The sequence below is a fragment of the Passer domesticus genome, chromosome 8 (assembly GCF_036417665.1).
Source record: "Passer domesticus isolate bPasDom1 chromosome 8, bPasDom1.hap1, whole genome shotgun sequence".
NCBI lineage: Eukaryota > Metazoa > Chordata > Aves > Passeriformes > Passeridae > Passer > Passer domesticus.
This window is the reverse complement of record NC_087481.1, coordinates 53,048,285-53,061,775: the sequence shown is the minus strand read 5'-3', so window position 1 is coordinate 53,061,775 and position 13,491 is coordinate 53,048,285. Positions and strand designations below refer to the sequence as shown.

At 42.2% G+C, this 13,491-nt stretch overlaps 1 protein-coding gene and 1 non-coding gene across 2 annotated transcripts in view; both read left to right on the top strand.

The window, feature by feature from the left end:
• Nucleotides 1-351: 351 nt before the first annotated feature.
• The window catches only part of EIF3A (eukaryotic translation initiation factor 3 subunit A), a 28,442-nt gene continuing 15,302 nt past the window's right edge, over nucleotides 352-13,491 (top strand). Inside the window, exons 1-11 of the mRNA XM_064431447.1 lie at nucleotides 352-508; nucleotides 4,093-4,283; nucleotides 4,487-4,623; nucleotides 6,445-6,608; nucleotides 7,654-7,853; nucleotides 8,341-8,549; nucleotides 9,020-9,191; nucleotides 10,156-10,260; nucleotides 11,036-11,134; nucleotides 11,824-11,940; nucleotides 12,342-12,527. Coding sequence (XP_064287517.1) covers nucleotides 460-508; nucleotides 4,093-4,283; nucleotides 4,487-4,623; nucleotides 6,445-6,608; nucleotides 7,654-7,853; nucleotides 8,341-8,549; nucleotides 9,020-9,191; nucleotides 10,156-10,260; nucleotides 11,036-11,134; nucleotides 11,824-11,940; nucleotides 12,342-12,527 — 1,629 coding nt within the window. The 5' untranslated portion in view covers nucleotides 352-459. The remainder of the gene's footprint in view (nucleotides 509-4,092; nucleotides 4,284-4,486; nucleotides 4,624-6,444; nucleotides 6,609-7,653; nucleotides 7,854-8,340; nucleotides 8,550-9,019; nucleotides 9,192-10,155; nucleotides 10,261-11,035; nucleotides 11,135-11,823; nucleotides 11,941-12,341; nucleotides 12,528-13,491) is intronic.
• Nucleotides 11,489-11,621, top strand: LOC135306996 (small nucleolar RNA SNORA19). Its single transcript, XR_010367759.1, has one exon. It is a non-coding gene; the product is annotated as a small nucleolar RNA SNORA19 (small nucleolar RNA).

Sequence of the window (13,491 nt, the reverse complement as noted above, 5' to 3'; positions counted from 1 at the left end):
GCCCCGTGAATCCAGTCCCAGTCCCGGTCCCGGTCCCGGTCCCAATGCCCCGGCCCCAATGCCCCGTGGATCCGGTCCCGGTCCCAATGCCCCGTGACTCCAGTCCCAGTGCTGGTCCCGGTCCCAATGCCCCGTGGATCCGGTCCCGGTCCCGGTCCCAATGCCCCGTGGCCCCAGTCCCAGTGCCAGTCCCGGTCCCGATGCCCCGTGGCTCCGGTCCCAGTGCCGGTCCCGGTCCCAATGCCCCGTGGCTCCGGTCCCGGTCCCCTCCCGGTCCCGTCCGGGCTCCGCGCGCGCCGGGCGGGGTTTCGGTTTCCGCTTCCGCCGCCGCCGTCCGGGCGCGCGCGGGCCCCTTTCCCTCCCCTTCCCCTGCCGCGCCCTCCCTTTCCGGCCGCGCGTGCCGCCTGGCTGGAGCTCGGAGCCGCCGCCGCCCCGTGAGGAGCCGCCGCCGCCGCCATCATGCCGGTGTACTTCCAGCGGCCCGAGAACGCCCTGAAGCGGGCGAACGGTCAGTGCGGGCCGCGCCCCCCGCGCACACGCAGCGCCGGGCCGCCTCGCGCGCCGCTCCCCGGCTCCCGGCCGCGCCCGCCCCGGGACCACCCGGCCGGGCCCGCCCGGGAGAGCCCACCCGGAATCCCCCGGAGGCCGCCCGGGAGCGCCATCCCGGGAGGGAGCGGGCGGTGCGGGGAAGGGGAAGGGGCCGGGCGGGCCGGCGCGGCCGCGCCGCATGGCGGAGGGCAGGCAGGCGGGGAGGGAGGGAGGCCCGGCGGGCGCGGGGAGCGGGCCCGGCCCCGCCTCCCGCTGCCCTGGGCCCCGCGGCCGCCTCCGGGCGCTGGGGGAGCCGCGGCGGCCGGGGCCGGCCCGGCCTCGTCCCACCGGGGCTGGGCGTGAGCGGGCCGGACCGCGCTGCCCCGCCGGGCTGACCGCGGGCCCTTCTGTCCCCTGGGGCTCCGTGTGGTGTGTGCCGTCCTTCACGTGGGAACGCGAATGGTGAAACTCCTGCACTGGTGATAGCACCGGTGTGCCCCTGAAGCCCGACCGTGGGAGACAATTCAGCGCTGTAGCCGCTGCTTGCTGGCTGCCACATAAAAGCTGGACTGGTTATATTTATCAGTTGGCTCATTTCGGGCCAAACATATGGCTTTGACGCTTCTGTTTTTTATAGTATCCTATTTTAAGCCCTTAGCAAGACCATTTAGACTGATCATTGTCACAGGGCTGATCGAAAGATGACACTTAAAGACATCCACAACTTAGAGATGATTTATGGGTCTTTAAATGACAGCGGGAGAGGCTGTGTGGTCTGGGGACTGTGCATTATTCAAGTACTTAGTATATTAACAAGAAAATCTGAACGTACTGCACGTCCTCAAGATTTTTAATCAAAAATTCATTGTAAAACTCTTTCCCACAAAGACAAAAAGATGAAAGATAAAATCAGCTTCAGTCAGTATTTAGGGATGAAGATGTGTTGTATCAGTCCTTTCACTGGAAAAGATACATGTACCATGATATATAAATTTTATTTATATTTGCAAATTCTTGTGTAGAGGAAATGGTACTTGTGTGCAAGTTACATTTCTGGAATATTGACTTTTAAACTGCTCATTATTATTCTTCTTATTATTGATGCTTCCCTGGTATTTAAATTCATATTTCTTATACTGCTGCGAGTCTGCTAAGTTGTGTTGAAGTGAAGCAGTGGAGTGGAACTGGAGGGGGTGTTCTCCAGAGAGATGTTGACAATCCTGAATTTCAGGGGACTGAATGGAAAACGTGACAAGCAGTGTCAAGTCTTACAAACTGCAGGGGCTCAACCTTGCCACAGCCAAGCATATTAAAGGGTGGAAAGTCGTAGCTAAGGCAGATTGTGTGTTGCAGGAAGCAGTTTAATGTTAAACTGGCATTTCAAATGGGCACATTCAGTGCAGTTTCTAGAGTTTCAGTGTGTGTTTTTGTAAGTAAGGCTCAGGTGTCCATTTGAAGCACTTTATGTTCTCAGTGACTTCAACACACAGAGGTGATGTTTGGAAATATGAAGAGCATGAAGGAGTTTAAGTATATACAGATATGTAAGAAAAGTGTTTTTATAATTGATAAATGTAGGTCAAGGCCAGCCCTCAGCTATTGTTAGTATTTGGCATTGCTTTGTACTCAGGAATGTAATGCAACTTTAAGGAGTGTTTTATTGTTGCAGATACTAAGCCTGCTCACTGTTAGAGATACTATAAAGCGTCTTTGTCACCTCGCGTGGTGACATGTTTTCTCAGATTGAAAACTGAGCTTGATTGAGGATTTTGGGTTAGCAGCAGTAGGTGAGTTCTGAGTGTATCAGTTGGTTCTTGACCACTCAGCTTCAGTTGCTGATCTGGATACCTGTTAGCATTTTAAGTAGTATAAAAGAACAAAACTAGTAGAAAGTAACTCATACAGCTACTTATGGACTCAGCTTTACAGTTTATATGTTACAGATCTGAGTTTCCATAACTTACAGTTCCTACTGCAAAGCTTGGCGTTGTGTGCTGTATTTGGTTCTTCAGGTTCATTCTGTGCTTTTTACTGAAGTGTCTCTTAAATTAGCCTTAATTATTTGACTTGCTTGTAAGAACCTGCTTGGCCAGAGTTAATTAAAAGTTTCAAAACAACATAAATTAATTTTGTGCTTTGTCCAGTTGGTTATCGACCACTGAGAGCTGTGGTTGGAGTGCCCTGGCATTGTTGCAGGATCAAACTTGCCTTTCAAGTTAATTTCCATAAATAAAGTGTAAAGCTCAACAGTAATTGTCTCAAAAGCAGCTCTGAGGTAGAATAGCAGTGTAAATGATGGGATGGAGGGTAGCTTTATTAAAATTGTCATGGTGAGTAAAGTACTGCTGGGTACTGCCACACCGTAACTGATTATCTTCAGTTGTGCCACGGTGCTTTCTCTAGAAAGGAGCTTGCTCATCTTCTGCCAGCTCATTATTTACGTAAACTGGTCCATGAATATGAACTGTGGTGGTCCTTAAATTATTTAAAACCGCTGTGCTGCTTTCAATCTAAACCTTTTGCCATGTTTAACTTCAAATTTGAGATTCCACAACTTGGAAGCTCTGTCTGATGTCTGAGCCCCTGGAGCAGGCCCCTACTTTAGCAGTTTCTGCCATTATTTCTTTAGGAATGGAGTGCTTTCCAAGGTACTTCATGGCAGTACTGACTCCACCCCTCAGCCTTCAGGAACAGCCACTTTTCCCACTGGCTGTACTTGACCTTTCTTATCTTTTAAACCTGTTTGCTTCCAATTCTGTGTGTTCATTTCTCCTGCTGTTCTGCAGTTCAGAGTGCATTCAGAGTGGGGTCTGTGTGTATGTGGGTCGCTGCCTCAGTGTTTCCAGTGGGTGGTTTGCTGTGTTTTGTGAGGCAGAACGTGTGGGGTTGTCAGAGGTGGGAGTTGCTATGATGCTGAGAGCTCCTGTTCATAGCAGCAGCTGCTTAGGGATGAATAAATGGGGCACTGGTTTCGGCAGCAAGGCTGATCTAAAAAGTGTCTGACCCTTCAACTAAACTGCAGCAGCTTTTGATGTAACATCTGTAAACTGAAGTGCTCAAGAGTTAAAAACACTCAAGAGTTAAAAACAACAAATGGACAGCTTTGCTGAATTAAGTTTTTTTCCTCCCTCCCTCACCTGAGAGCAGTACTTTAGTCACATTTGTGGCATGCTTTGCACCTTGTTAAATGCCCTAGGTAGGTGCTGTACCCACAAGCCTCCTGGTGGATATTCCTCGTCCTTGATGAAACCAGGATGGTTAAAACTGGATGTGTGCATTCGTACACATTCATGTGTATGAAATGCTCAGTCATGCTTGGATGGATGGAGAGGCACCTCTGCTGTCCTGAAATTCCCATGTAAATTTACTGGTCAGCATTTGTTTGCCAGTTATGTCATTAAACGACTTGCACTGACTTGCCAACGTTTTTGATCTGGCCAACTAAATCAAACCATCAATGCACTCTGGGTAGAGTTAATTAAATACTGAATGTTTCCTGTGTTAAGCATAAAAAAATGCATTTTCTGGTGCGCAAGTTTTTGCTAACTGAGATTTTACTTTCAGAATTTCTTGAGGTTGGCAAAAAGCAGCCTGCCCTTGATGTTCTCTATGATGTTATGAAAAGTAAGAAACACCGAACATGGCAGAAAATCCACGAGCCAATTATGCTGAAGTACCTGGAGCTCTGCGTGGATCTGCGCAAGAGTCACCTGGCAAAAGAAGGATTGTACCAGTACAAGAATATTTGCCAGCAGGTATGGCTTTTGATTTTTTATTGTATGTATTTATAGCAAGCGTGGTATCTGTCAGCTGATATAATCTAAAAGTAACTGATTTGTCCTGAATTAGGATTAATCTGCCTTTTAGATGCTCTTGGGTTTGTAGCAGTTACATTTTCAAAGATGTGTTGCCTGTTGTGGGTGGAAACATCTTCCCATTTTTTTTGCCTTTGGTGTAGGTTAACATCAAATCTTTGGAGGATGTTGTTCGAGCCTATTTAAAATTAGCTGAAGAAAAAACAGAAGCAGCTAAGGAGGAATCCCAGCAGATGGTACTGGACATAGAAGACTTGGATAACATTCAGACTCCAGAAAGGTGTGCAGCCTGTCTTTAAAATGTACCAATTCACAGAAAGTATCCTTAATTTCATTCACAGAACTGAGATATAAATATGGTAGACTTGAAGTAGAATACTAGTGGTGTTCTAGAGGTTTTAAAGGTGGGGATAAAAGCAGGAATTTTACATTGCATGAAATCCTGAGTAAAGAAAGCAAGCAGTAAGGAGTAGAAGATCTAGATACAGTGGGAGTGGTTCCGGGAGTTGGGTCACCACTTTCCAGTGTCTTCTCCGATCTGCATCTGTAGTGGTTTTGGAGAGTTTATTATGGTAAACTGATCATTGCTAGTTGATGTAGAAATGCTTTTAATTATATCAGACCAATGTAATTCTTGTGTGTGATAGCCTCCATTTCTTCTGACCACATTGTGCATGTACAAACAAAAGGAAATGTTACTTTATACTTGCTTGGTTAAGTGATGAGATAATAGAAGAAAGGACATGAAAACTACAATCAAGAGAGAACTAATAGGACAGGTAGTGAGAACATAGAATGGTGACAGAAATGATAAAAAATTGGAAGAAATTACTAAGTATTTGTCTTGTGTAGGAATAGAGTTGTAGTAGTCAAATAATGCTCATAAGGACCTGGAGTAGAAGGCTCTGTATTTACATGTTAACAGCAAAACTCTCTAGTAGAAGTTGGTTACAAAAAAGAGAAGGTGACAGACATGTCTTCAATAGGGGGCAGTGCCATTCTTGTTATTTCCAGTGCCTGAAATTGTTACAGAGGAATCCACTAATAGTTAAACAGTGAAGATTGACTGACCTCTCTTTTCCTTGTTCTCCTTTCTATAAAAAAGGACTGGAGAATGGATCTTTTCAATCACATTTCTCCTCTAAACAAGCACCGTTTCCTTAGTGTTTTTTAGGTCCTGTTTTCTAGACTTCTCATGCTTTTTTGCTGGATTTGCCTCACGATCTGTTAGAGAAAGCTCTGGTGATATGTCGTGTTTAATAGTTTATGTAGTATCCAAGGATGCAAATTAGAACTGCAAATGGTGTAGTAGAAAAGATACAAGAATTGAGACTTCATATTAAAAACAGTTCAAAAATAATTTTCAAAATGAGGGCTATGGGAAGATTTGTGAGTTTAACATGTTGAATGGATTGTTTAGCAGAAAGGGATCGTGTGGGACATAGCACTGAATTCGTCTCAGTGTCTTTGGAATGCTTTCCCCTGTCTTACATTCCTGTGATGAGGGAATGAAGTTTGAAATGCAAGATTATTGTATCTTACTTCTGATGTATTTAAGCGTCTTTTTCATGTCAGAATTTGTAAAGGATTTGAAATGCTAATGTGAGTACTCTGGTTTCTGATGTGTGCAGATCATAACACAGCTCTTGTGTCATATGTCAACATGAAGTGAACTCTGGCAGCAGTGCTGGTGACTAAAAGGGAAGTGTCAGCAAGTACTAAAGTGTCTGCATTGGCACTGATACTTGACTAACAGAGGTGCAGGACACAGCTCCCTGCTAGGAAAGAGAAGGTGAAAATCCTGGAGTTAGTTTCTTTTGAAGGATACAAGTTTCTGATGTCTTACCTCTGGAGCTCGAACACGTCCGTTCAAAGTTTGAAACTTAAAACTTTGAAATAATTATCTACATCCTTTAAAGGAAAAGGGAGCAGTCTGAGGGACCAGTTTGAAAATAAGCAATAGACCATTCAGCAGCAATTAGCTGTTTAGATTTGTCCAGACTCATCGTAGAACCTGGTAAGAAAAATTGATGAGAAAGAATTGTGGGGAATAAACCACTTCTCTTTTTTCTCTTTCCTTACCCTGCTGCCCTGACTGAAGTGTTCTTTTGAGTGCTGTAAGTGGAGAAGACACTCAGGATCGTACTGACCGCCTGCTTTTGACACCCTGGGTTAAATTTCTGTGGGAATCCTATAGGCAGTGTTTGGATCTTCTCCGAAATAATTCTCGAGTAGAACGCCTGTACCATGACATTGCACAGCAAGGTAGGTTCAAAAGATGGAAACTTGAACTATAATGATGTGGTGTCTCCCCCTTAAAGGGAGGGAACATCAAGATATGTAAATGAATGTGGTCCAAAGGAACAAGAAGAATCAGAGGGTCCTCAAAAGCTTACAAAGTTTTAGTAGTGGATGACATACTTGGCATGAGAATTGGTGTGTTAGTCCCTGACCTCCCAGTATAAGCACGTGGCAGTGGGTTTTGGGTGAAGGGATAGGGTGGAAGAAGAGAGGATTGAATTAAAGAGAGGGCTAGAGAGAAAGAATAGGAGGGTAAAAGAGAGAAGTCACCAGTCCTCACTCCAGTGTTGATCTAGCTGATGAGGGTGTCCAGGGTGCTGGGATGTACACACACCTGGGCTTGACCTTTTTATAGATGAGTCTCTCACTTGCTGTGCAAATCCATTCTCTTGCTCCGTCTGTTCTTCTGGACCTTTCTGGAAATGGGTTGGAGGGCTTCCAGGGGTTTGGGTGGTCTTGATCCCCCCCTACAGTCCATCCCCTCTTCTTGACCTCTTTCATGCATTTGTGTTGTGCTTATCTCTGGAAACCAGAGCAAGGACTGGTGTTTGAGAACTATGGGGTTAATGACAGGGTTTTTGTCTGTGTCATTTCTGGTCATTTGAAAGCTTCATTTGACTTTACCATCTGTAGATGACTTGAATTTCTCCCACATTTTACAAAGCCAAAACCTGAATTCATGCCATTCACAGGATTTCGTGTGCTCTTATTTCAAACTAAAAGCTGGAATCACTGCATAAATTAGAACATTTCTAAAGAGATTTAAAGTATTCCCTTTGCTCTTTAATCTTAATTATGTGGAAACATCTTAATTTTTGAGGTCAAGATGAAAATGCGCTGCATTGTCACTTACTCATTATGTGTGACAGATTGTATCATGTTTGAGATGTCTTTTGACTGTAAATGAAGATTTTTAAAGTGTACTGATTTACATACTTGAATCCCATTTACAACTACCGTGAAGTCACCATTAGTGAGCATTTTACATTCACATTATTCCTTTTTGCAGCGTTCAAGTTCTGCCTGCAGTACACGCGGAAAGCGGAGTTCCGCAAGCTCTGCGATAACCTGCGGATGCACCTGGGCCAGATCCAGCGGCACCACAACCAAAGCACAGCCATCAACCTCAACAACCCTGACAGCCAGTCCATGCACCTGGAGACCAGGCTGGTGCAGCTGGACAGTGCTATCAGCATGGAGCTGTGGCAGGTATGCAGCAGGGCTCCCCATCACGCTTGGCCTGCAGCCTTTCCAGAATTTTCTCCACTCTGTTCATGTCTCATGGTACATGCAGCAAGGTAAAGAGAGACTAAAAGCTAAAGAATAAAAGTTTTGATATCTAGAATATTGAATGCTTAGTCTGGTGTTCCTGCACAGCATTTCAAACCAAGCTTTGATGGTAGAACTCTGAGAGATTTTTTTGTTTGGCTCCCCCCTACCTTGGTTTGTAGCTTGAAAATCAGAATGAAACAAGTTTTCAAAAATACCAACTTCTAAGCAGATAGTTAAAGTGAGTATGTCCAAATAATTTATTAAGAAAGAAGTATTTAATTTCATGTAGCTGACAAAACTGACGATCATAGCTTTCAGTAGTATTAAATATTTTATAGTCTTAAAACCTTTATAAATATACATTTTTCCTTTTTTGGGATGTTGCAAAAGACTTCCTAACAGTGGCATATTTGGTTGTTTTTAGGAAGCTTTCAAAGCAGTGGAAGATATTCATGGACTATTTGCATTGTCTAAGAAACCACCCAAACCACAGCTGATGGCAAATTACTACCACAAAGTTTCAACTGTCTTCTGGAAATCAGGAAATGCTCTTTTTCATGCATCCACCCTTCACCGCCTTTATCACTTATCAAGAGAAATGCGAAAGAATCTCACACAAGAGGAGATGCAGAGGTGGGGAAAGATACTTGCTGTGATCTTAGAATCTGTTTTTAACCCCCTGGGTTCAAAAATAAACTAAATTGTACCCCAAAAGAAGCAGATGACATGTATGGCTATGAGCAGCTCTGCCTAAATTGGCCAGTACTAATTGCCTCAAAAGAAATCTAGAGCAAGGAGGATGTTTTACAAAGCTGCAGTGTAAGTATTGTGAACATTAGCACACCTCAGTTAAGCTTCCTTCTCTTTACTGAGAGGATATGCAAGTCAATAAATATCTGGGCGTTTGGATTTTTTTCTCTTTTGAGTGGTGGTATTTTCTTCACAAGATTTCACAGTTTCCTCTCATGCTGTAGTTGGTGTCTCCTCTGTTATTCTGGTGTTTTTACTCAGTTTTGCATCATGGATGCTCCTCATTCCTCTTGAACTGACACATACATGAACAGGAATTAGTAAGTGTTCTTTTCCTTCTGCTTTGTCACCAGGATGTCCACTCGAGTCCTTTTGGCCACGCTGTCCATTCCAATAACTCCAGAGAGAACTGATATTGCTCGTCTGCTGGATATGGATGGAATCATCGTGGAGAAGCAGCGGCGCCTGGCCACCCTGCTGGGGCTGCAGGCCCCCCCAACACGGGCCAGCCTCATCAACGACATGGTGGGTACTGGGGTTCAGGTCAGCAGCTTCACAGCACTGGGGCCTGTCCCTTCTAGAGCACTCTGCTTAGCTGTGGGAAAGCAAATTTAAAGTAAAACAGCTGTGTGGTTAATTGGAACTTAATTGCAGATTCACAAGGAATGTTTGGAAGTGGCAGTGATAATGAACGCTTGTGTGCAATTCAGTGTAGTCTTTTACATCACCCAAGTAACAAATATTGATTTGAAACACTGAGGGGTTTGAAACATGTTGTGACCTAGAACTTTGGGGTTTTTTTCCGACTCTGAAGTGTGTAATTAACTGAACCAAGTGCTTATTTTTCTGTTTTAAATGTGTTTTGGATAAGCACAGGCCAGATGTCAAATGTTGGACCATATGGATCTAAGTGATTATGAAAACTTCCTTGTGTTTAATTTGAAGGGATGTTAGATTTATCTATCCTCAGACCTCCCCCGATGCTCATAAACAAATTAGACATTAAGTAGTGGGTATTTTCAGAGAATGTTTGAATTTTTTGCAGTCGTTAGCACTCATATCTAAGATTTAGATTCAAAGCTCATTTTATAGTTTGAGATAATCCTTCTTGCAGAACCTCTTTAGTCTGCCTCAGACCCAAAATTTAAGGCTTCAGAAATTTAATGATGAACAGAGATGTGTGGTTTTAGTTTGGATGTAGGCCTATGTTTGTGTAGACTTACATCCTCAGAAATGGCTGAGGATGGTACTCCAGTCTGTTTAGATTGTTTTTTTGTCTGCTTTTCCATTTTTAGCTACATTTAAGTGATGTAGTGTAGAACTACTGTTACTGCAGTTAAGAATGTAATGGAAAAAACCCCTAGTTTCCTGTATTAAAAACCACATCTGTTGCCTGTTTAACTTGTTGAATATGAAATTCTTAAAGCATTAACAATTGGTTAATACTGTATTTTTGTTGAGATCTTTGGATTTTCTTTGTTGACTGTAGGTCAGGTTCAATGTAGTGCAATATGTTGTCCCAGAAGTGAAAGAACTTTACAATTGGCTTGAAGTAGACTTTCACCCGCTCAAGTTGAGTGCCCGTGTCAGCAAGGTAAGTTTTTTTTAGCTCTGTGTATGTAGTAATTGGTCTTGACTAATAGTCTGTTATTTCAATATTGATTTGTGGTAAATATCAACCAGCTTTTTCTATTGCCAGATTTTTCAGTAGTAGCCTTGATTTGGTGAAGTTCCATCACCATGATATGTGCAAGACATCTGAGAGTAAGCCAGGTTACTGAACTAGAATGAAAATTCACTCTGGTCTTTTGGGTGCTATTCAGGGGGCTCCATAAAGGTGCAGAGTCTTGGGAATGTGTCAGAAGGTTTTGTTAGTGGAGATAATACTGAGTTAATTTTGTTTGAAGTGCAAAATAGGAATACTGTGTGCACATGTGGGCATATGCTGGCAAGTGGGTTGTATGCTAAGTGGAAGGATGAGCCAATGAATGCTTTTACTATTAAAAGTTAGAGTGTTGGCAGGTAGAATAATGTGAGAGCTGTTGATTAAGTTAGTGTAAATTCTGCAGTTGATGAAGCACATCATGTTCTTTTTCTTTGATAGTGGGAACAAAGATATTTGAGGTGCTAAAAAGAACTTGAAGGTAAATTAGCAGTGTGGTAAATGTTGCCAGTACTGTCAGTCGCCTTCATACAAAAACTGTCAGCTCTCCTTTGTAACTAAGTGTTCTGATCAAAGGATGCACTTCAGTAAAACAGTATCTGGACAGAAGTGCTCTTGTTTTAAGAGTATAAACCAGAAATGTAACTTTAATGGTGAAGTTTGTGCAGGTCAATGCAGATAGAGTAACTTTTCAGATTTTTGATAGGTTCTGAACTGGGTGAAGGACCAAGCTGAAAAGGAGCCTGAGCTGCAGCTGTACATTCCTCACCTGCAAAACAACACCATCCTTCGCCTTCTACAGCAGGTATGAGTAAAGATAATGCATGTTCCTAAGTATACATCAGTTAGAATATGCTTTGGAGGAGGATTAAGTTGGAAACTTTAATGCTGAAATAATTCTTTTTTCTATCAAATAGAAGAATGTTTGATTTTCAAATACATGTCTTTAATATATTACCTATAACTTCAGTTTGTGCATAATTTAAATGCAGCTATAGTAACTATACTTAATAGTGGGGTATAGTGGTGTAGTCTCTTCTCTAGATTTTCTTCATTACTTCTCTTTGGAGTAACATCAGGGAGGGAAGTATTTCAGTTTGGTTTTTAGTTTCTTTTTTTAAAATTGTATTTGTATCTAAGTTTGGTTTTTTTATATAAAATGCACATTTCATTGACCTGCTTTCTTCATCAGTGATGAGCAGTGTTATTTCTGGTGTGCTAAAGAAATAGTTGAAGGCTAATTAGCAGCATAGCTGGATGTAGTTACTGCTGCCAGTCTCCTTCATACAAAGCAGCCATTCAGGAATGGGGTTTAATATGAAGACAGTACAGAAATATAATCCTCAGACAGTATTTGCAACTGCATTCATATTTATACATTCATTTACTGACAATTTAGTGAGTTAACTTTACTCTACAACTTCTACTTCTGATTTCTTTTTATTGAGGAAAAATATTGAGCAAAAACCCCCTGATGTTTCTGTTCACATCCAGGTGGCCCAGATTTATCAAAGCATTGAGTTTGCTCGTCTGTGCACCCTGGTTCCTTTTGTGGATGCTTTCCAGCTGGAGCGCTGTATCGTGGATGCAGCCAGGCATTGTGACTTACAGGTGAGGGCTGTAGAGAGACTTGGTGTCACGTATGGGTTCACGTGTACTGCATGTGATGAAAAGGAACTGGTTCACAGTGTGGAGGAAGAAACAAGAGTGATTTGTCTTGTAGTGCTAATTTCATTAAATCCTTAAAAGTTTAACCTCTTCAAGTGATTTTGGTTTTGTTGTTGTTTGGGTTGGTTTTTTTCCTAAACCATAGAAATAAAACAAACCTTCATTGACAGTGCTATTTTTCCTCTAATTTAGCATTTCTCATGGAGTGGTACAGCAAAATTTTTTTTTCAAGTAATTTCTGCTTAGAGCCTCTGTTGACTCATGGTGGTCATAGGCAGAGCAACAGAGAAATTGTTCAATAAAAAATACAATCCTTTTTCTTCCTTTTTTCTGTTTTTGCAAAGGTTCGCCTTGATCACACAACCCGGACACTGAGTTTTGGTTCAGATTTGAATTACTGTACTAGAGAGGATGCTCCACTGGGCCCTCAGCTGCAGAGCATGCCTTCTGAGCAGATCAGAAACCAGCTGACTGCCATGTCCTCAGCTCTGGCTAAGGCTCTTGCAGTCATTAAGCCTCCTCACTTAATGGTAAGTCGTTTAAAGTCTTAGGAGAGCGTTGACAAAGCTTATATTTTAATGAGTGTGTTTTCTCAGATTAGGCAAACCTTTTACTTTCTTTTTTTTCAGCTTAGTAGTAATCAGTTTTTTGTGCTTTTAAAAAAGTCATTCTTAAAAGCACTCAGCTAGTTAGTTTCTGGTCATAACCAAAATATGGCAAAATGTACACAAGAGGCCTGAGTTTAAAGTTTCCAGTCTTGCAAATAGCCAGGTTTAGGATATAACAAATAATAACTGTTCCTTACATGAGCCTACAGAGCTAGGATTTGTTTAAAGTTTTGTATGCATTTTTGAAAATCCAAGAGCCTGCTTCATTTATTCTTCCTGGAAAAACTGCTGTTGTGAAAAAGCTGGAATGCATCTTTATAGAACAAAACATCCCACAGCTCAAGAACTGACTTGTCTTTGTCACTTCTTTTCCTCCTCCCTGGGGCTCTTGGCTTCAAGGTCAGACTCACATTTCAGGTTTTCCAGAGCTCTGTAGCAACAAGGTGTAAATCAGTCTCAGATTTCCAGCATGCTTTGGTCGTGGCAAGTTAAACCTTCACTTCTCTTACTAGAGCAGTGGTAATTTTTTCATTTGTTTTAGGTTTATGAAAGATTTCATAGCTAGCACATCAGATATTTGTTCCATAGGGGAAAAAAACAGATAGCAACATGTCTGTGTTAGATTCTCTACAGATTGAAATACTAAGTATTAAGTAATATTCTTGTACTTAATATTATGTAATAGTCTTATACTTAATATTGAGTAATATTCTTAAAATCTAAATGCAGAAAGTAGAACTGTATCATGACACCCAGTGCTCACTTCCTTATGTTAGCTTGAACACATTAGTGGTTTTATAGTATTTAAGATAAAAGTATTTCTATAGGTTTTCCCTTTAAAAGATTTGATTTGTGATTGATATTAAATTGATATTAGATTGTCATT